The following is a 23,927-nucleotide window of genomic DNA, read 5'->3' as shown; positions in this document are numbered from 1 at the left end:
AAACATGTTTGTTGCTTACACCTAAAACATAAGAGAATGTGTTAGTTTACTATGGCAAACCTATTTAATACACCACAACAAATTAGCATTTAAAGCCCCACTAAACTTCACAGTCAGAAAACAAAAATCGGCAAGGATTAAGGAGACGGTCCCTAACCTTTCCTTGTAAACTGCTCCATAACTGACTGCTGCTTTGGATGCATTCTGAAGATCTCCACCCTTATTAGAAAATTTAAAACTTTTGTTTTAAATTGGGGCATATTCTGTTCTTCTATGGGCACTATTCCTCTGGGTAGGAGTAACTTGAGGAGTCCTGGTGATTGGAGAGAGGGCTTGATCATTGCAGGAGACAGGCACATCACTCTCTTCTTCTATATACTATGCGGAGTGCTATGACCTGTGCACATCAAAAAAAGGAGAGGGAGGGGTGGATTTGATTGGGCCTTATAGCAATCCATTTCAGAGGTGTGGGAGCAACTGCAAAAGACTAGATCTTGTCTTAATACTGCAAGCTGTAATCATTTCAACTGATACATTAATCAACTAAAGCTTTGGTTTATTTATTTATTTATTTATTTATTACATTTTTATACCGCCCAATAGCCGAAGCTCTCTGGGCGGTTCACAAAAATTAAAACCATCATAAAACAACCAACAAGTTAAAAAACACAAATACAAAATACAATATAAAAAGCACAACCAGGATAAAACCACGCAGCAAAATTGATATAAGGTTAAAATACAGAGTTAAAACAGTATAATTTAAGTTAAAATTAAGTGTACTGAGTGAATAAAAAGGTCTTCAGCTGGCGACGAAAGGAGTACAGTGTAGGCGCCAGGCGGACCTCTCTGGGGAGCTCATTCCACAACCGGGGTGCCACAGCGGAGAAAGCCCTCCTCCTAGTAGCCACCTGCCTCACTTCCTTTGGCAGGGGCTCACGGAGAAGGGCCCCTGTAGATGATCTTAAGGTCCGGGTAGGTACATATGGGAGGAGGCGTTCCTTCAAATAACCTGGCCCCAAACCGTTTAGGGCTTTAAATGTCAATACCAGCACTTTGAATCGGGCCCGGACCTGGCAGCCAATGAAGTTGTAAAAGGACTGGCGTAATGTGATCTCGCCAGCCAGTCCCTGTTAGTAAATGGGCTGCCCTGTTTTGTACCAGCTGAAGCTTCCAGACCGTTTTCAAAGGCAGCCCCACGTATAACGCATTGCAGTAATCCAAGAGAGAGGTTATCAGAGCATGGATAACTGTAGCTAGGCTATCACTGTCCAGATAAGGGCGCAGTTGGTATATCAGCCTAAGCTGATAAAAGGTGCTCTTAATGGTTGATTAATGGTTGATTAATCATTGAGGACAAACTTTAATCGATTTAGGCTGAGAGTACGGCTATTTTGGTCCTGGTGTGTTACTGTAATAAGGAATGAATAAGAAATATTCAAGATTCCCTTTCCTTCTCAAAATGGGCGATAGCTTTAGTTCATTGTAAGCTAGCATCTTCTGACCTCCTTCAGTATTTAACAAGGCATCTATTTTGAATCTTTGTTAATATGTAAATTTATTTTCATTAATTGTTGAAAAGTAATTAGCCTATTAATTGGTTAAAAAGCAAATGACTAAGCAACTGAAAAAGCCTATAGTTGATTGACATTGCTAGTAAAACTCATTGGTCTACCCAAAAATGCCCATCCTCCTCAAGAGGCAATCGTAACAATAAAATAATCCCATTTATAAATCTCAGTATTGACAAATCAGACTAGACAGTGTGGGCTAATTTATACCAATTGTTCTGTACTCCCCCCCCCCACACACACACACTGAAGCATCGAAGCAAAAACCAAAAGCAAAGTATATCAGCACAACTCCTATGTGTCCTACCTACGAGGAGAATCAGGACTTCTGTATCTGTATGGAAGATGCGGTTTCCTTTGCTCTGTCTTAACTTCTCTTTTTAGTCCACCCCACCCCACCTACCCCCAGAGCTTTTCTCTGTCTCTTTCCTGATTTGGCTGCTTAGGGACAGCCAGGTAATGGAGAAGAAATTGAAAGGGAAAATACAGGGAAAATGTAAATGAAAAGAAGTTATTATAACTGTTATAATGAAGTGCCTTTCATTTAAATATAAGAATGTAACGCTGAAATGAACTTGTGATCCTGAAATGCATTTTTAATGAGTTTCCTTTTTATTTTGCTGCTTCAGTGGCATATTTTAAAGACCCTTTGAAAAAAGCCACATTAAAAAACCCCACCAAATGCCACAACATGCAAAATTGGATATTGGTTTATTCCAAAACTGCTGATCAGGAAGAGTGGCTCTTCAACACAAAATGTTGCAGTCACTTTATTTAAATGAGTTTGAATTTGCATTGTGATGTGCCATTCTGATTTAGAAAAAAAAAATTAGATTTTCAGATCAAATTGACCCAGCCAGTGAAGCGTTAAGGAACTGGCAGGTTTAGTCTGAAAGGCTCATGTTATATCAAACCTGCAGCCGGTGGAAGTCACAGAGCGCCAGTTGGAAAACAACTTCCTCACTGAAATCTTCCTCCTGTTACAATGTAAGAGTTTTGTTCTCACATATTTTTCCCTCTCGTTCTCCCTATAGGCGAACGCCCCTTCCAGTGTAATCAGTGTGGGGCATCCTTTACTCAAAAAGGCAACCTTCTCCGCCACATAAAGTTACACTCCGGCGAAAAGCCGTTCAAGTGCCACTTGTGTAACTATGCTTGTCGTCGTAGAGATGCTCTTACAGGCCATCTGAGGACCCATTCCGGTAGGTGTCCACATTAGAAAATTGTAGAAAAGGTTTGGTGGTTCTGCCTGGCCAGGCCAGAAATCCAGTGCCAATGCCACATCTGCGACTGATTCAGGATGAAAGAGATGTCACTTCAGTTTTCCTCTGCCCTTGTCTTGAAACCAAAGGCCTACTAGCCATTTTAGATGTCTGGAACCATTATTGCTAGTTTGTGTTCCAGGTGGGCCTGCAAAAGTGCTGCACACGATCTTATTTATTTATTTATTTATTTATTTGTGGCATTTATATACTGCTGGCTATAATAAAGCCTCTCAGCTGAACTCAGCTCACCAGCCATGTAAAGAGGCTTATCAGAAGCTTGGTGAATCTCCTGTTTTTCCTGCCTTTCTGGGATTGTAAAAACAGGGGAAATGTCAAGTCTGTGATAGGGCACAAAATATGGCTGATAGGCGATGTTCTGCTTGGTGGGCCATAGGTTTTGCAGGTCAGATTTATGGCCAACCGTTTGTCAGAGAACAGTAAATAATGCTAAAGCAATTCACGCCCTCGCGATACACTCACAATCTGAAGTAGCACAGGGGAAAGGAAGATGTGAAATTGAGTTTGGAGGAAGGATTTAAAAGATGGGAAATTATCCTAGTTAATGTGTTACATGAAGAACTCAAGCTCTATGGCTTCAGAAGTAGATTCCATACTGCAAGGCCAGTAAAGATTTGAACTGAATCTAAGCACTGGAGCAGGCTGTTCTACTGTACATGATCTGGCCTGAGTGGAGGTTGTGTTAGGTTTGCCTGGTAGGTAGGGGCCAGCCAGGAGGATTCCTGGAATCTGGGACTCCTTCACCATCTGATAACCATATAAACCCTTTAATACTCCCACTTCACAGATTGTGGGGTTGAGTCCTGGCATTTAACCAGTTTCCAGGACAAAACCTCACCAAACTCGCTTTTCCTATATAAGAAATGCAAAACGACTGTTTCCAAACAGTTTAAAGAATCAGCCAGTTTCAGCTGCACATCAACATTTATTTTGATTTGTATCAAACTCAGACTTTCAACCCCATATTGCGCAAACTCTAATTTGTCAGAATTAGTTCCCTTCTTGTTAGTGATCTGCTCTTCTGGGAAGCTTCTATAAGAGAAGACAGTAATTAAACTGGTATAGAATGGGCCTGTTTTTCGCTTCAACAGGACTGAAACACTTGCATCAAGAACGCAAGGACGGTTGTCCACAGTTTGCTTCTTTATGGAACATTGATTCTAGGTGTTTGCTTGACTCTGCTCGCTTCTGCTTGATTCATTGATTCTGGGTGTTTGCATTATTTGACTCAGGATTATGTTACCCCGTATTTCATTTGGCTTATACGGTCAATTCCGTTTCCCCCCCTGCAGTTGGCAAGCCCCACAAATGTGGATATTGTGGCCGGAGCTATAAGCAGCGCAGCTCTTTGGAAGAACATAAGGAGCGCTGCCACAGCTATTTGCAAACCATGAACCTCTATCCCGGTAAGAGTCCTAAGCAGAAAGGAAACATTAAGTGCTTTCTCTCATTTCTCTCATTCCAAGATGCCATTACAAGCAAGGCTGCCCAAGTGCATAAGCAACCCAAGTGGTCACTTGGGGTACCAATATTTTTTGGGGGGGGGGGGGTCACCAATGAAGCAGGATGGGCACTGAGATGCCTGCTGCATTATACCTTACAATGTCACATAGAATGCTGGAAAACGATCTTCAGAGCATCAGTATATTATGGAGGTGGGAAGAACTGGCAGATATTGTTCCACTTGCAAGTTCCCAAAGGCGGAAGGTGGTAGGGACCAATCTGTCTAGCTCACCTTCATGGAAGTTCTCGATTTGTCACTGCTATGTTTGTTCAATTCCATTTCCACATTGGATTGCATTTTTTCCCCAGCCAGCATAAAAATGCATACTTATTTTTGTGTGCATTTTTCAGATTTCAGACGTTTTGGTAAACATTTTTAAGTGTATGCATTTTGGACACACTTTCAGATATGTACATGTTTGGCAGGTGATTCCCTTTCCATGAGCCTATCATTCAGCATCCATCCCTTTCCCAGCTCCCCCACTGGGTTCTGGCCTTCAACCACACATATGTTGCTGTCCTTTTAAATGCCTGTCTGCGTAAAAAGACTACCACTGCCTCCTTCTGTTAAGTGCGGATGGTTATGTAGCACCATTTGCTCTGGACGAGGGCACCTGCTACTATTAACTTTTTCAATAACAAGTGCTTTGGGCAGAGGGAGGTCATCTAGAAAGGCTCTTAGATAAAAGGTACCATTCTTGTACCCAATAAAAGCTGCTTTGTGGCTGGGGGTTCGGGAAAGCAAAGGGGGAAAGTTAAGTAGCTCCTCCCCCTTTCCCCCACCCATCAGCAGCCTCCTCCTTTAAACTTCTGTCTTAGCGGCTGTGTTTTATATATAAGACACAAAAAGTCTGGGGAAAGAATCATGGAACTACAGGTAATGGGTGTCCATTATATATATCAAGGCAGGGTACCTCTTGTAGTCCGAGGGCCAGATTCCATTTTGGAGACGTTCTCCCGGGGGCGGGGGTTGTATTGCAGTGGTGGGTGGGGCCAAAATACCGAAAATGCCAGCATATTTAACCTTACGGTTCTTACAGCCAATATAACAAAGCTTTAGGAGAGGATTTCAGGCTTTTAAAATAGTGAGGGGAAGCATGCAAAAGCTGGGATACCATCAAATAACTGGCAGTCAGGAGAAAGGGGTTATGGTCAGGAAAAGGGCGCATGGCCATCAGGGGAAACCTGGAGGGCAGGACTAGGACCCCAGGAGGGCCGGATTTGGCCCAGATGTGTGAGGCTGCCCACCCTGGTATATACCTACATCACCCATGGAAGCCCATTCAGTGTACAGGAGCTGCCTGTAGGTGCTGTGTTCCACCCCTTTACAAACAAATAGAGGGTGATTGGTGAAAGCAGTGACCACCCCCAGCTAAAGCAACATGGGGAAGGTGGGAATTTGCTAATATTGGAAACTAGAAGGAAACTAGCTGACTACCTAAACCAAGGGTGAATGGTACTCGTCTAAGATTCTGGCATTGTTCTTTCTGTGCACTCATATGTGCGCATAGCATTCATTTTTGTTTATGAGCAGCAATGACATCTGCTGTGATGCCTGGTTCTATACAGCTTTAAAATAGATGCAGAGCTCTGCTTGTACAAGGGTCACTTCAGTACTGGATGATACCTGCATGAATGTAGCTGTCCAACGTGGAAGAGCCAGTGTGGTAAGGAGAGCCAGTATGGTGTAGTGGCTAAGGTGTTGGACTGGGAGCCGGGAGATCCAGGCTCTAGTCCCTACTCAGCCCTGGAAATCCACTGGATGACTTGGGGCCAGTAAAGACTCTCAACCCAACCTACCTCACAGGGTTGTTGTTGTGAGGATAACATGGAGAGGAGGAGGATTCTGTGCGCCACCTTGGGTTCCTTGCAGGAAAAAAGGCAGATGTAATACCGTATTTCTTCGATTGTAAGACGCCATCGATTGTAAGACGCACACTAATTTCAGTACCACCAACAGGAAAAAAAACCTAAGACACACCCGTGATTCTAAGACACACCCCATTTTTAGAGATGTTTATATGGGGGGGAAAGTGCTTCTTAGAATCGAAGAAATAGGGTAATAAGTAAATAAATACATCTTGTCAGTACATGCTATGCAGCTTGTCAAATGACCAAAATGGAAGGTTGCCCATGACCTAGCTGTAGTGATGGATGCTTCATTTAATACTGCCTAGCTGGACAGTGCTTGGGTAGCTGGGTTTTGTTTTCTGGTGTTATCAGATAATGTAGAGTGCATGTATGTGATAATAACATGAAAGGCAGCCAGGAGGCTTTTGATAGACACGCATGCTCAAGATGTGGTGCCCCTTCCCCTTTTGCTAAGTATATGGGGAAGGCTGAAACTAACTGGACTTGCTACTATCGTCTGTCTGTCTGTCTGTCTATATTCCATATTATAGTGGTAGGCTTTAGAAGTTAATATTTTGCTTGGAAATGGAAATACCCTTATCTGCCAGGAGTGGGAGTAGAGTCGAGGAGGCTGCACCAAACTATTTATTTCAATGCAAAAAATCAAAAATGGAAGAAATCCAGTGAATTGAATGCAAGAAGATGCCTTATACTGAGTGGGGCCTAAGCTTATTGGTAGAGCACATGCTTTACATGCATAAAGTCTACGGCTAGGAGAGAATCTTGCCTGAAAGCCAGGAGATCAACTGCCAATCAGTGTTCGCCATACAAGGCTAGATGGGCCAAGGGTCTGACTCAGTATAAGGCAGTTACTTGTGTAGACTTGTGAAGGCTTGGGGGAAACACACACACACACACACGGCAGGGGGAGAAACTGGGAAAATATTTTTTTTCTCCCCATATTTTTGCCAGAAATTCTCTGAAAAATTTGGGGAAGACATCTCTAACTAAACCAAACCAGTGAATTTGGGGCGGGGGTGGGTGGGACTGGGTAGAGGGGGGGTGAAGGGGAAGGATTTATCCTCTCCTCCCAGAGCACCATGATCCCAATCTGAATTGCGGCCATACATGCTTACACAGGAGTAAAAAGTAAAAGAAGCCTCAGCTGCATGCGATGCAATCAGAGTAACATGTAGTTTGGCCCTTAGGGTTCCAGCCAAAATTGCACTGATTTTAATGAGCAAGCCCCATTAAGCTCAATTAACATATTTCTGAGCAGATATGTAAAGGGTTTCACTTAGAACGTACTCATTTTTGCTGGAAAGTGCTGATTTCTCTATAGAGAGTACAGTCTTCAGACTATCCATTGGTATGGATTCCTTTCCTGCACTTTGTAGATTGGCCCAATGTATAAACCATAGGAATGTGAAATAAAATGTACTTAGGGCACAATCCTAGGCATGCTTAGACTGGAAAAAAAAGCTGACAACTCCCAGGATTCCCCAACCACCATGGCTGCATGGAGAATGCTGGGAATTATAGGACCTTTTTCTGTTTAAACTTGCCTTGGATTGCACCCTTATTTATTAAACAGCTGTGAGAACTTCCAAAGACATTGCAATGAAGATAGCAGATATTTGCATTCACGTTCTAGCAAATTGCTCCAGTGTTCATAAACCTAAACAGATTAAATATCAATGACCATGAATTTCTCCTCCTTGGGATGGGTAGAGTCATGCAGCAGTCGCTTGTAACCTTACAGCTTTGGTCACGGTGGCCCAAGGGCTCAGCAGTCATAGCACAACTAGCAGCTGCAGGTGGTTAAAAACTGTAGCCGTGCCTGACTAATCTCTGGGTTTGCAGGGAAGCTTAAAAGATGGTATCTTTCTCATCAGTAAACGCCTGCTGATGGAACAGGATGAGCTTTTGGATTTCAGACAGCCTTCACATTAAAAACGATCTGAGTGAAACAAAGGGTGCTTCCAAAGGGGGGTGGGTGGGAGACTCCTCCTGAGTGCTACCCATGAAGAGGCATTGTGCAGCTGTTGTGCTTTTCCTTCCTTAACAGAAAAAAGAAGCAACGGTGGAAAAACATGGGAGGGTTGGGTTGCATATCGCAGATACCAATGTCTGAATTCCCCTGCCCCCATAAAACCCTATGAATCAGGTAGGGTGATTGCCCAAGAAAAGCTTCATCCCACGTACCTGCTTCACTCGGATTATCGCTGTAGCGCTAAGCTTTCACAGTTGTTGTTTTTGCTACCGGGCGACAGCTATCCTTTGCATACCAGGAAATGAGTTTAAGGGGAGAAATGTAAAAAATCATTAAAAAAATCAACGGATGACCCAATTCAATTCAAATTTGGTATGCTTAAAGCTCTCCCTAATATCTATTACTGTGCCAATTTTGGTGTCTTTATCTTTAAAGCTTACGCAGATGTAAGCATTTCTTTAAAATCCTGTTCCTGCGCCCCAGCAGCTGCTCGGAAGAGATGCTCAAAATGTAGGGGCTAAATACGGCGAATCTTTTTGCTTTATTGCACAGTTAAGCCAGGATGCATGGGAGTACTTCACAATCAAAGCAGATTATAAGGTGGAAAACTTGTGAGTCCTTTGCATGCACAGTATAATGCTGGTGTGATAAAGCTCAAAAAGCCTCACCTGGACACACCCAGCGTGAACTTGTGTGTAACAGATTTCAGGCACAGTCCTATGCATGCTCAGACAGAAAAAAAACTCCTACAATTCCTCTGTGGCTGGCTGCAGAGTGCTGGGAGTTGTAGGGCTTTTCCTTTCTACACGTGCTTAGGACTGCACCTTTAATTGGTTCATTAACTTGGGACATCCCTAGACCAGTGATGGAACGCTCTCTGCAGAGAAGTTTACCTGGCACTTACTTTATTGTCCTTTTGACTCATGGCAAAGATCTTTTCATTTTCCTGAATTTTTCAGCTACAGTTTTAATCCTGCTATTTTTTACTGCTTTTATGTTTTTGTGGCTTTTCATTTTATTATTTTGTTTTTTTTATATTTACATTGTAATTGTTTTATCCTTTATGTAAGCTGTTTTAGGAATAGGATTGCAGGCAGAATAAAAATTCTTTAAATAAATAGACTGCAGACTTGCACGGGTCTAGTGGTCATTCCCTCTTCCTAAGGAATTTCTGTGAGGATGGGATGGTTGAACAAACAATTTTACCTTACCCTACCAAACAATTTGCACAAAGCCTCGACAGTTAAAACTGGAATAAAACAATCCTTAGACAGTTTATAGTCTAGATGTGTATTAAATGGACATCCTCCAGAAAGATAATTAAGGTTGCAATCCTATACACACTTACCTGGGAGTAAGTCCCATTGAATACAATACAACTACTTCTAAGTAGACATGCATAGAATTGCACTGTGTGGCTGCAATTCTAAACACATTTACTAGAAGGTAGATCCCATTGAACACTTGGGGACTTGCTTCTGAGTAAACATGTATAGGATTATGCTATTGTTTCAGTTTGGCTGTGTGCTTTCTGGTGGAAAAATCTTTCATGTTGACATCATTCCTCTACCTCTCTTCATTCAGTTACTATTTGTACCAATCTTCATTCGTATCTTTAATTTTTTTAATTATTTGACTATTTAATAAAAATACCTCCGTTTTTCTGCATAGACACCAGATGAAAATACATTGTTCAGGTTCACTGATGCAATAACGCTCTTGCATAGAGCCTCTACCCCATATGATTTCTTGAAAAGAAGTACATTGGAGTATTGGAGTCCGTGAATATAAGCCCCGTGCACGCTGATCCCCATTTAGAAGGACGGTGGTGGGATAGAAAGAGATTCAGCACCATGCTTCAGCAGGTGCCCAGTGACATGGACCAAAGCAAAGACTGTTAGTGTGGGAGAGCAATAGTGTTTATACTGGCTGGATTGTGAAATACCCGCCTTTATTCCACTTTAAAGACAACGGATTGCAAAATACAACCAGGAAATATGGAGGGCAGGGGGTGGGGGGGGTTGATGGTGATATGAGAGATAGATATGCAATATTATGTGAACAGCACCAGCTAATCATGGTAGAAAAAGAAAGGAGTTGTATGAACTTGCAAACATGAGGTTTTTTTAAACAAAGAATTTGTGCAGGAAGGATGATCCCATACAGCATTTCCTCAAACTGGTGCCTTCCAGAGCTTTAGGACTTCAACTCCCATTAGCTCCAGCCAGCATGACCAATGGTCAGAAATCTTGGGGGTTGTAGTCCAAAACATCTGGAGGCTACTAGGTGAGAGAAGGCTGCTGTAAAGTTGTACCTCTGTTTCTTGTATGGAATGGTCCTATATAGCCAGATCCTTTTGACCTGCTGCATTGAAATGGCAGCTCCGTGATGGATTGACAGCCAGAATGCCCTCCCACAATCAAAGAGGGAAGGAGAATACAATTAAACACATCTGCATCACTTTGTGTTAGTTTTCCAAATTAACCTTTAGTTCAAACTCAAACCAGCAGTCACATAGAGGAGCCTGTAGAATTAGTCACTTGCTGACTGCGGCTGCCTTGTGTCTTTGGCATGTTGCCAGGCAAATTGTCCCCATGGAATCGGCCTATTTTCTTCTAGCCCCCAGCTTAGCACTTTATTTGATCCTCTTCCACGCAAAAGACAAACACAGTGCTGCCTCATGGGGCAGAGAGAAACAGCAGCCTGCAGCCCTTGCTTATTGAAACAGACCATACCGTTAGTTGCTGAGATTGAACTACATGTTAGGCTCAGTCTGAGAGCTCCATCACATCTAGGTAGAAACGCGCGACATCATGTGAGCAATCCTTGAGTGCCCAGTAAAGAGTGTGCAGTAAAATGCTCGTCGGATGGAGCTCTGAGCCTGGCTGAGTTTGGGGATCCTGTTCCCCTACCCTCTATTGCAGATTTGGATTGAGTCGGGGCATTGCAAATAGGTTCTACTGCTAAGTTCTGGCAGGCCTTGGCTCAGCTTAATTAGGGACAGGAGAAGCAGGGATGGGAGAGCTCCCCAAAATTCTTCAAACTTCATTTTGAAGCTCAGTTCAGCTCACTCCCTTTTTCATTTATGACGTTGTTGTTGTAATTCATTTGAATTCTCCTACATCTTTAAAATTAACCCCTTTGTTAATTTGCCTAACATCATTAGTGCTTTCAGTTTTACATAAACAAGTGATTCACTTAAAATCTCCAATCGCAAACTGCATGCAATCAGAAGCAGGTATTAATTCCGGACCATTTAAAAGCTTGGATGTATCTGTTGTTTTGTTTGGGGGCAATGGAATGTATTCCCTAACACTGTATGAACTTATTCCATGTGTTGTGGCTTAGTTTCTAAACGAGAGGTGCTGAGGCTCAATTTTGTCTAAACCCGGGATTGGGCAGAAAGTAGACCTCCAGATTGTTTGGACTTCAGCTCCTATGATTCCTGACCATTAGCACACTGTGCATGAGGAAAGGCTTTCTTCCATTTTAAAATGCTACAAATGTATTAGTGCGGGAAAGGGACAATTTTTCATTTGTTTGTTTATTTTAAAAGCATCTCAATGAAATCCCCATCAGCTAGCCCCATCAACTCAAAAAGTCACCACCGCCAGTACTACAAGGTCTATTGTGCCTTTTGTTCAGAGACAGGGGAGCTTTTCTCAGACTCCTTTGTGTGGCTTTTTATGGGTGCTTCTGCCTCAAAGACAAAGAACCTGCTGTAAACATGCACTGGCCAAATGGGAGTGTAGAGCTGGCTGACTGCACGCCCTTCCAACTAAAGTTAGACAGGTTCCTGGAGGAGAAGGCTATCAGTGGCTACTAGTCCTGATGGCTATATGCTACCTCCAGTATCAGATGCAGTATGCCTATGTACACCAGTTGCTAGGGAACATAGATGGGAGGTGCTGTTGCACTCATATACTGCTTGTGATTTTTTGGTCCACAGCTGGTTGGCCATTGGGTGAACAGATTGCTGGACTAGATGGACCCTTGGTCTGATCCAGCATGGCTTTTCTTATGTGTCCAGTTCTGGGCTCCACAATTCAAGAAGGACGCAGACAAGCTGGAGCGTGTTCAGAGGAGGGCAACCAGGATGATCAGGGGTCTGGAAACAAAGCCCTATGAAGAGAGACTGAAACAACTGGGCATGTTCAGCCTGGAGAAGAGAAGATTGAGGGGAGACATGATAGCACTCTTCAAATACTTAAAAGGGTGTCACACAGAGGAGGGCCAGGATCTCTTCTCGATCCTCCCAGAGTGCAGGACTCGGAATAACGGGCTCAAATTAAAGGAAGCCAGATTCCAGCTGGACATCAGGAAAAACTTCCTGTTAGAGCAGTACGACAATGGAATCAGTTACCTAGGGAGGTTGTGGTCTCTCCCACTCTAGAAGCATTCAAGAGGCAGCTGGACAACCATCTGTCAGGGATGCTTTAGGGTGGATTCCTGCATTGAGCAGGGGGTTGGACTCGATGGCCTTGTAGGCCCCTTCCAACTCTGCTATTCTATGATTCTATGTTCTTAAGTTGATCTATAAGCACTCTTTCTGCCTGCCTGTGCTGTGAATGTAAGAAGAGCCCAAGTGGAACAGACCAAAGACCTATCTAGTTCATCGTTCTGTTCACTCAGTGGCCAAGCAGCTACCCACAGGAAAACCACCAGTAGTAGGTCTCAGTAGGTACCTTCTTTTTAATAATATTGCAGTCATATTGCAGACCCTCTAAGCTAGAGGGCTGTTTGTTTTTTTAAGTGAGAGTGTGGTGAGGAAGAAATCAATAAAAATTGATTTTTTTACATGTGCAGTTTTGGATATGCCTGTTTATTCAGAAGCAATGGGTGGGAACATTATTAGCTTGTACTGTGCCATCCTGTTAGAGCAGCCTTTCCCAACATGGTGCCCTCAAAATATTTTGGACTGCAACTCCCATTAGCCTCAGTCAGGATGGCCGGTGATCGGGAATTCTGGGAGCTATAATCCAAAATATCTGGAGGTCACCAGATAGGGGAAGGCTGACTCAGAGACACTAGTATTTGATGCCCCAAACTGCTTCTGGTTTTGCAACTTCTCGGCCACTAGTGCCATTCTGTAGACTGTGTCTCAGCAAAAATCTGGATATTTGTGTGTCTAAGACATTGGTCTCCTTTAACTTTTTTTTCCCCAGTTATGAAAGAGGAAACTAGCCAGGGCGAAATGGCTGAAGACCTGTGCAAGATGGGGTCAGAGCGATCCCTGATGCTGGACAGACTAGCAAGTAACGTCGCCAAACGTAAGAGCTCTATGCCTCAGAAATTTGTTGGTAAGAGTTAAATGTTTGCTGCCTCCTTTATGTGGTTGGGTTGTTCAATTGTGTTTGTATATCTCCATTGCAACAGGAAGGGCAAGGCAAAGCAATTAGCCAAGAAATTTTGATTCCAGGCTGTTCCTAGCTCTGGTCAAATCAGAAATAGGGAAATATTTTGGATCAATCGTTTACCTGCCATTTTTAATCTGAGAAATCTTGAAAGCATTTTGTTTGTCTCAACATAATCAAGCACCTAAAAACGGATATATCTGAACATACAGCATGATGTCCTGGCATTGTGCACAGACCATTTTGCTGATTTAGGGCTGCTTTCCACCACTATTTATCCCTCTTTTTCTTAGGAAAGCTCAGAGTGTCTTAAAAGAGGCTCCCATCAGCCTCCTATCCAGTTACTGGTCAGGATCGACATGTGTTCAGTTTCAACAGTGCTGTAGCATCTGGTGCTCCTAGAACATTCAACAGACCAGCCTTCTGCAACCTGGTGCCCTCCAAATGTTTTGGACTTCAGCTCCCAACAGCCCCACTCAGCATGGCTAGTGATCAAGAATCCTGGGAGTTGTGGTCTGAAACATCTGGAGAGCAACATGTTTGGGAATTGTGCACTAGACTGCCTAGTACTTCCACCCCCATTTTGACTTCCCTCCCCTAAAGCACTTTTACTGATCCACTGCTTCCTCTGCTTGTCTCAACATTATCACAACTTCTGCTAAAAAAAAAAAAAAACCCTTTGAAGTGTGTGTGGAAAAAGCTCGGCCTCTGCAGCCAGACACAAAAATTAAGTGCATTTACATAAGAATGCTATTTTTTGTAATGACCCTTGGAAACAGAAGTAACAAGCACTCTAGGCACAACGTAGAATGTGCCTGGTACACAGAACGGGTTTGATTAATTAAGTTTAGCCTGCAGAATTTTTCTCTAAGGGCACAATCCTGTCATATTTATTCAGAGAAAAAGGCTGGCTGGCTGGGGAATGCTGGGAGTTGTGGGGTTTTATCCTGTCTGGACATGCATTCGGATTGTGCCCTTATTTATTCAATTCATTATTCAATTTCTATCCCACTTCCCATCAGTGCCTTCAAAGTAGCTTAAAGTGCATGAAAAACAATACAAAATTCATTAAAGGACATCAATATAGTTTTTAACATTTTTAAATGAATCCACATAAATCATAAAACCACACTAAAAATCTCAGTGTTGCAGCGCATAATTTACTACTCCAAGCATTTCATATAAAGGAGAATTCTGCCCCATGAAGAGCTTTTACTGATTTCTTAAAGGAGGAAAATAAAGTTGTCAGATCAGCCTCCTTAGTTATGGAGCTCCAGAGGTGTGACATCACAGCCAAGAAGGATCTACAGTAGTCCCAATTGCTGCCTTTCTGTAATGGCAGCACCCTAAGCACAGCCTCCTCAGATGAATGTAAAGAATGGGTAAATAAACAACTTTCCTAATGGACATTCCTGATGGTTCTAACATGTTCTCTTAAGGAAAATGTCGTGTTTTCCCTCAGAATTGATTGCCATGGGGTGGGGAGACCCTGTCTTCAAAGTATGTGTCTGTCCTGTGAATTTATTAAGAAATGAGATTTTACAAGGATTTGTCAAGAACATTTTCAATTTAAGATGCATTCTGCTCTGGGAATAAGGCCAGACTCAGATTTCATTCTCTCACTTCCTTACCCTTTTGGTAAGAAAACCTGCCACATATGAGGACTGGAACACTGGCGTTTCCTGTCAGTTATTTGGAGTGTGGTGTAAGAAGATACCATGATGACAGTACAAGTTTAGAGAGGCACAGACTAAACTTCAAGCGATTCCATTCCTTATGGGAATGAAAGCAAGGGTTGCCCTCCCAACCTCAATTCTTCTTTCCCCATGAAGCAGAATCTGCTCTGCCTTTGGGCGATTTCCTCTCTTTCTCACTATTTTATTTTGGATGACCATTATGTGCCATTACAGTTTACTGTTGCCCATGCTTAATTTCTAGAAAAAGAGATGGTGAGACTCAAGTCTGAAAACACCACCTCTTAATCCCAGGTGTGTGGGTGTTTCTGTGTAGTTAACTCAGTGGTGAACGAAACATGATCCTCTGCGCTCAGGACTAGGTGAGAGGGTGAGGGATCCATGATTGGATATCCTGCATTTTTATAAAGTTAAAGTAGCAGAAGAGGCGGGCAGGGGAGATATAAACACCCCTCAACGCCATTGTCGCAATTTAAATTGCCTCTTCCCTTTGCCTCCCAATTTAGACACACCCAAAGACGCTATTTTCTACACAGGAGAAATAGAGAGAGAAAGGTCCATGCAGGTATGCATGCTCCTTCAAAGGAAAAGTAGCTTTGGGGGACAATTATTTAAAGCAGTGGTGAGGAAGAACAAGTTCAGGCACACACAGCCGGAACCCCTAGGTTGGGGAGTGGCTTGTGTGGGGAGTTGCAGAAGAAAAGCAATAGGTGGAGAGAGTTTGCGTGTAATGTGTTGTTTGGCCCTGATATTAAAATCCCCACAGCCTCTTCTAGCATCCTGTTTTATGCTGGAACAGGACTGGATGGGCAAGAGAGATGTCAAAGACCAGACAAAGTGGGTAAGAAGAGATCTTTCACTTTCCTGCTTTGAGCCTTCCCAGTTGATGGCCTGCGTGCTGATGTCTCAACAGAGACTGGACTGCCTACTAATCTTTCCCTTGAATAGGAAGTGGGTGAAACAGTTTTCTCCATTCACAGGCTGTGTTGGCCCCTTCTCAAAGGGACAGTGGTTGGAGGTGGTTTCTCCCAGGCCAGTAGGCTGCCTGGCTGTGACACTCCCCACTACTTATAGTGGGGGAAGAGTGGCAAGTGAATGGAATTCCAGAAATGAAAGGAGGGCTTGGTGCAGAACTGCCAAGTTCATTTGGAAATCCATATCTGTGGTGATTCTGCAAGAGCTCTATATATGCCAGCCTTCCCCAATCTGGTGCCCTGCAGATGTTTTTGGGCATCAACTCCCATCAACCCCAGCCAGCATGGCCAATGGTTAGAAATCCTGGGAGTTGTAGTTCAAAACATCAGGAGAGGTCCAGATTGGGAAAGGCTGTTACATGCCACTTATATTCTTCATATTCACTTAGAATGTACCCAACTCCATACGGACCATGCCACCATTTGATTTGCAAGAGAGGAATCAAATGTTAACAATTTTTAAAAAGTGATTGAAATGTTCAGCTCTAGATTTCAAAATCAGGCACCAGAGTTCAAGTGGCACAGTCCACAACATGTATCTGTTTTTGCAATTAATTTCAAATACCAATTTAAAGAGTTGGATATCTACCCCCAACTGAGTATTTGAATCTTGAATTTCTTATGTAGGTTCTGAAAATTAATGGCTACAACATGGCAAATTAGCTGGCTCAGTACACCAGTTCCATGCCATTTGATTTATGAATGAATGAAATATGTATGTATATATGTATGTATATGCTTATTTATTTTAAAATATGTGCCCTGCTTTTTGACAGTTGTGGTCCTCACATGTTGACTTATGATGATAAAGTAGGATGAAATCAATCAAAAGCATTTAAGACAATTGAATTGTTGAAGTGCATTCCATAGTGATGCTGCTCCTATTTTTAATTTCTATTACAAAACATTTGCATCTTTGCATAAACTTTCCCATAACGGCTTGAATTCTCTGAGAGCCACCCCATAGCATAGCAGCTTCAGATGTAGGTTTTGCATTAGGTTCTGCAATGACACACTCAGTTCTGATTGGTTAATGCAGATCTTGAAAGAGCCTTTCCAACCTATGTCTAACTTCTGACTATTTTGAATTGCAGGTGAGAAATGTGTATCTGATGTTCCTTATGATGCAACCACCAATTACGAGAAGGAGAATGATATGATGCAGACCCATGTCATAGACCAGGCTATTAACAATGCCATCAGCTACCTAGGGGCAGAGTCACTGCGGCCCCTGGTGCAGACCCCACCGGGCGGCCCTGAAGTTGTGCCTGTCATCAGCCCAATGTATCAGCTCCACAAGCCCCTTGGGGACAACCATGCTCGATCCAATCATGCCGCACAGGACAGTGCTGTAGAAAACCTGCTACTACTTTCCAAAGTCAAATCTATCTCTTCAGAAAGGGACCCTTCCCCTAACCACAGCTGTCCAGACTCCACCGATACAGAGAGCAATAACGAGGAACGCAGTGGCTTGATCTACCTAACAAACCACATAGCGCCCCATGCGCGGAACGGCCTCTCGATAAAGGAGGAGCACAGGCAATACGAAGTCCTGCGGGCGAGTAATGACAGCTCCCAAGATGCCTTCAAAGTAATCAATGGCAACGGGGAGCAAGTGAAAGTTTACAAATGTGAACATTGCAGAGTCCTGTACTTAGATCACGTCATGTACACCATCCACATGGGCTGCCATGGGTTCCGTGATCCTTTCGAGTGTAACATGTGCGGCTACCGTAGCCAGGACAGGTATGAGTTCTCTTCTCACATAACCCGTGGGGAACACCGTTTGCACATGAGTTAAATAAAACGCTTCCGGTATAGAAGTTGCCCATACAACTGGAGCTCCGAGAACAGCAGCTAAAAAAAGGCAAACAGACAAAGTATTACAGGACAATATCCGCCAAAAACCAATATCAGAAGGCTGGGTCCCAGAAATGAACTCTTCTTGTAGCATGCACACACAATTCAGTTTTATATTATTAATATTGATGTTTTTATTGCAAACATAGGTCACCCAAAACTTTAGTACATTAAGTAGGGGCTTTTGTAGTTCGGTAGAAGAAACCTTTTCTTGCTAGCAATTGTTTCCTGCAGAAACCCTTCCCTCCCCCTTTCTTCTCCCATCCCAAGGCAGTTAACTGTGCACATTCATAGCCAATTCTGATTGAAAACTAGAAAGATGAAATTACTGTTAACCATTTTTGTGTTGATATTCTGAAAATACACTTTTTTTTACACCACACGTATTTTCTGACTTCCTATGATGATTTAGTGCATTCAACTAATAGCAATAATCCACATTTAGAATAGGTTAAAAATCACATAACATTTTCTGGTGGTCTTGGCCCTGTTGAATCCAATCCTGGGCTGTCTATATGCGGGGAAAGGCTCATGGTGGCTGCGGAATTGTGCTGCATCAGTTATATGACACAGACGCAGCTTCGCAGACGCTGCGGGGCTTTCCCATAAAGCTGTGTGTTGAAAAAGTTGGGGACTTAACCCAACCTTTTCAATGGAAACAAGGTCAGTACAGTTCTTCTGCTATCTGATGTCACTCTGGGGGTGTTCCCTGGTGGAAGGCAACCAGCGATTGGTCGCCTTCTAACAGGAAGAGTTTGGGGGGGGGGCTCTGGTACCTCAGTGGCCATCGGAAACCCTGTGTTTCCTCCTTGGCATTGGGATTGCAAGACTCCACAGTGAAGCAGTAAAAACGCAGGGTTTCTGAGGGAGGCAGCGTCAACTCAACTCCGTGAAAACAGTCCCCTGGACATAATTTGCTTGGTTTATAATCTTCAGAGGATGAATGGCCTGAATACCATCAACATAGATTACTCTGAGTATGCTTAGAATGGTAATTGAGCATGCTCAGAAGAATCTAAGGTGATGCTGCCCATAACAGGCAAGGTAGATAACATGGCTGTGATTATGTTTATCACTTATACTTTTCTCAGAAAAATCCCAGCTACAACACTTGTGTCAATTAACTTGGAGGAGCATGGAATGCTTTGGTCAAATCCATACCCAGACTGTGTAAATCAAAAAATCCAGTGTCTTATGACTCTGATCCAATTAAAAAAAATGAACCTAATCCTAATTGAGATCCAATTTAATTCATTTACAAGCTCAGTCTAGAGAATGAAAGGTAAGCGCAATGAATTGTCCATGTGTAGTCGAGCTTTAGGGCACAATCCTATGCATGTGTAGACAGAAGAAAGTCCTACAACTCCAAGCATTCCATGTGGTTGGCAGGGGAAGGCTGGGAATTGTAGGACCTTTTTCTGTATAAACCTGCACAGGATTGCGCCTTTAATCTATTTTTGCCAATAGTAACACCCTGTGTTGCATCTCAAGCTATTGTTTAAACTCATCTGGGTTTATAAAGCAAGATATAATCCTGTGAAAGGGAGAGGGGGAGCAGCTGTTCAACAAATGGTTTAGAAAAACACACATCATATCTGTGCAAACTATTGTGTGTACACATAGGGGGTCATTAGGTTAGGGCCATTGTGTGGAAGGGAGTGTCTTCATGGAACTCCCATCTCCACATAAAAATGCTGCTGTCAGCTTTACTCCCGCAAATGGTAGATGAAATAAGATGGTAAACAAGTCAAACGTTGTACATATCAAAATATGCACTCTAATGTGGGTTATATTGTTTCCTCTGTATAAGGCTGTTTCAAGTACATTAAGTACCTACCTATACACACTTTTACCTGGAAGTGAAGTCAATGGGAAGTACTATTGAGTAGCCATGCAAAAGATTGCATGTGAACGTCTTTGTGTAACACACAGCAGTTGGGCTTGCACGTTTTCTACAGACGAACTTAGCACATGGTTAATAAACTTCCTGCCCGCCTCAGTACTCATCAGCCACTTTAAAATCAAAAGATGAGCTCCCTCCCCACCCCGCTTGTATTTTAATATTTCACATTTATTTAAGAATGAAAGAAAGTTCATGATTGGCAGTGGGTGTTTGCCTGTTGTTGTTGTTGTTGTTGTTTTGCACTTATTCATTCTCTCTTTTGACTACTTCTCTCTTTTGACTACTACTTTTGACAACTACTTTTAATCATGAGGCTAAACCACATCTGCAACACCCACACTTTGCCCATTTTGCATTGGAAAGTGCATCTTTTGCTTTTATAAAGAGGCCTCTCCTTTGTGCTTCAACTTTAACACATGGGGCACAATCCTACGCATGTTTAAACGCGGGGGAGAAACATCCTACAACCCCCAGCACGGCTAGGTGGAGGATGCCAGCAGCTGTAGGACTGTTTTCTTTCTAATCATGCACAGGAGTGCACGCTTAGTGAAAAATCCTGCAGGATGAACTTATTTTTCCAGGCCCTTGCTTAAACAGGCACATTCTACCTTGTGCCCGAAACACTTGTTAATTCTGTTTCCAGGGGACATTACAAAAATTAACATGCTGATGTAAATGAACTTAATGTGTATATCTGGCTGCAAAAGCTTTTTTTGTAGAGAGCCTTTTTTGGCTGAGGAGCGGGGTATAAGTATGATTAATAATAATAATAATAAATAATAAAAGCTGAGTTTTATCCATACGTAATTTAAAGGAAAATGTTAAACAGGCTCAGGGTTGCATGAATAGTGGCTAAAGGCTGTTTCATACAATACTCAGCAACAAACATTATTATTATTATTTTATTATTATTTATTTATATAGCACCATCAATGTACATGGTGCTGTACAGAGTAAAACAGTAAATAGCAGCAGCCAACCCCTGTTTGTCATGTTCACTCTCTGAGTTTTTACATATACGCTTTAAAACATGTGGGTATGTACCTAAAAATGTAATGTGTGAAGAAACCTTATACTGGATGCCACAGAAGAAATGCACAAGTGCACAAAGCCACAATGGGTAAAGGAAACCCCTTTCCTTTACTCTCGACTATGGGCATCAACCTGTCTTATAGCAGTATTTCATCTGACCTTCAATGTTGAGAAGACTAAGGCTTTTAAATACTGTATATGCTATCTGACTTGTCACATTGGCTGGTCACTGCTTATCACTCCTGCTCAGGATGTCCTGCTCAGGACTATCTCCATTCATTTCAGTGGAGGCAGCAGATCCGTGGCCTCATTCCTTTTGTTGGGTAAGGGGCTTAGCTCCCTTCACTAAACTAAATAGGCCTCCTGTGTACAAGAGTTCTGTGTGCTCATCTGAATGCACATGGTGCTCAGGACTGGAGAATCTATATGCAGGTTCATGTCATCTTTAAAGTTTACAAGACACCCATGTGTACACATGTCTATGATGATATGTATCATACTTCTACTTATATAGGCATCAACTAAGACATTATCAGAGTGGGTGTGTTCCTTGGCTCTATGTTTTCCTATTTATGTTGTAACTGAGTACATGGATATTGAAAGCGAATACAGTTAATGAGTTAGCATATTAGTCAGCTACCAGAAGTCTTGGCCTACTGTGAACGGTCCCTTCTGCCTCTCCCCACCACACACACCTATCCCAAATGAGTCTTGTTTTATTTAAAAATAAAACGTCCTGATTATTTTATTTTAAATGTATGATTTTGATAAACTCAAAGAACTCTATTCCGGACTATTTATACTCTCATAAGAGTGAACTGGAGGAATTGCTTTACATTGATGTTTGTTACTATAGGATGCCTCACATCTGTAAATAGCAACAGATAAAGAAATGCTTTTCAGACTTCACACCCCATCCCGACTTTGACACTGCCTTTTTATACTTGTACTTAACATATTTTTTTGCTGTGGTTTTATATTGTAATCCCAGTTACCTTTTCAGACCTATGTATTTAAAAAGAAATGAAGCACATTTGTCTAAAAAAATATATATCAGAATGTAAGTAAAATTTTGTCTGAAGGCAAAGACATATCCTTTGTATCACAGAGTACTCGGCACGTTCCTTCTAAAGAATAGAAAGTTGCATGTCGAACAATTTTGGGCTTATGATTGACTGCTTGTGTATGCCTGCAGACGTGTGTGTGTGTGCTGGCGAGGGAGTGGAAGAATGAACAAGCAGAAAGGGAAAGAGATACATGCAACAGCTGTGTCCACCCTAATGCCCCTTAGTACTGCTGAGGGATTGCTTTTCTGCAGTTAGCTAGGAGCAGAATGAAAACTGCTGTTCCATGCAACACTATTTTATCCTGTCATGCCCTTCCCCGGAGCCAAGATCCTTTTCTAATGTTTAATAAGAAGTCACTCCTATACAGCAAAGGTCATGCGACGTTCATTGCAACCTTCAGCCTTGCAACTTCAACCCATCGTATTGCTTCCTGTTGAGCAGAGCAGCACTTATACAGCGACAGGGGAAAAATAGGAAATGCACCACCAAAGCAAAAAGAGGATAAAAGGGGACACCAGTTGTTAATTGCTATATGTGGTTGCAAATTCAGAAACAATTATTAGAATTTAAATAGACATACAATAAATCTCACCATAGTGGGGAGAAGACTATGGCCAGTCTTGCTGTCCAGGTCTCAGTGTTGATGGTCAACTTCAAGGCCCCTGCTGCTTTCCCTTCTTAGGGCTCCAACATGGACTGGACAGCCATTCAAACAGAGGATGCCTTCAATTAGAGGACTCTCTTCCGACAGGTGTTCAAACAGGACTGTCCTCTGTAAAATAGGACACAGAACAGCAGCATGTTCACTAATAAATAACTTCTTAGTTACCACTTGACCCTGTTCAGACAACACGCTAAGCCATGGTGGTTAAGCATTTTGAGCTAAACATTATGGCTTAATGTGTCGTGTGAATCATTCCTAACCATGGTGGCTACATAACCATGGTTTAAACATACTAAACATTTGCTGCAAAAGGGTTAGCGGCCTAACCAGGGCTTAGCATGTTGTCTGAACCGGCTCACTGGTTCCCTTGTAGGGTGGTGGTGGTTATCTAGCAGGCTTCATCTCTCTCCCTCTCTTGTTTCCCCCTCCATTTTCTTTCTTATATAGGAAAATAGTACTATTTTGCTGTGAGGAAACCAACAGTGAAGGATGCCCCCCTCTCCAGTTAGAGAACTGGAACTGACATTTAAGAGTAATTAAGAGAGGCTATAACTAACAGGCTACTAATCAATAATGACATAACTGTGCTCAATGTAAGGGACAAATGCTGCAAGGAGGAAGTTATAATTAACAGCACAGTAGGCCCCCAAAAGCTTCTATAGCACTTTGCCAGTCTACAGTGGACAAGTTGGTGAAGCAATTGCATTTAAAAAGTGTTAAATCATTACAAATTGGGTCTGGCGGGTGAAGAGGAGGAGGACAGCACAAAAGGTATTAGAAGGAATGGGCCGCCAACAATATCAATTCAGTTCTCTGAAAACGGAGTGAACAAATTCTAGATTAGTCCCATTGATATATCTGGAATTTTTAAGCCACATGAACAGGAGAATCATGTGGTATGAATGCAGAGATTTCACATTAAGAAAATAACTTTGTTGCACAAAGTTAGCAACATCATAGAGAGGAGCTGGGCATAATTTTCCCTCCTCAATGGGCTGTCTTCCTAACTGCAGTTTTTTGTATGTGGATGTGGCAATGGGGGAAATTTACTATTTCTGTAACAGTTGAGCATAAAGTAAGTCAGAAAATGTGGAAAATAATCCTAATTCATACTAGCAGTTTAAATGGGAACACTTTGCAAGATCATCTGCATTTCTCACTAAAAGCTAAAAGTTGCA

General features: G+C 42.4%; 1 protein-coding gene across 11 annotated transcripts in view; it reads left to right on the top strand.

The window, feature by feature from the left end:
* Positions 1–22,120, top strand: part of IKZF1 (IKAROS family zinc finger 1) — a 97,700-nt gene extending 75,580 nt beyond the window's left edge. For 5 of the 11 annotated variants that reach the window (XM_063130457.1, XM_063130412.1, XM_063130395.1 and 2 more), the window contains 4 exons: positions 2,606–2,773; positions 4,147–4,260; positions 13,367–13,501; positions 17,318–22,120. In XM_063130457.1, the coding sequence (XP_062986527.1) occupies positions 2,606–2,773; positions 4,147–4,260; positions 13,367–13,501; positions 17,318–18,024 (1,124 nt within the window). In that variant the 3' untranslated portion in view covers positions 18,025–22,120. The remainder of the gene's footprint in view (positions 1–2,605; positions 2,774–4,146; positions 4,261–13,366; positions 13,502–17,317) is intronic. The other 6 variants (XM_063130465.1, XM_063130420.1, XM_063130404.1 and 3 more) reach the window with 3 other exon arrangements.
* The last annotated feature ends 1,807 nt before the right edge of the window (positions 22,121–23,927 follow it).

This window comes from Elgaria multicarinata, chromosome 1 (assembly GCF_023053635.1).
Source record: "Elgaria multicarinata webbii isolate HBS135686 ecotype San Diego chromosome 1, rElgMul1.1.pri, whole genome shotgun sequence".
In the NCBI taxonomy this organism is placed as follows: domain Eukaryota; kingdom Metazoa; phylum Chordata; class Lepidosauria; order Squamata; family Anguidae; genus Elgaria; species Elgaria multicarinata.
The sequence above is the reverse complement of the archived record's forward strand: the minus strand, read 5'-3'. Positions and strand labels throughout refer to the sequence as shown.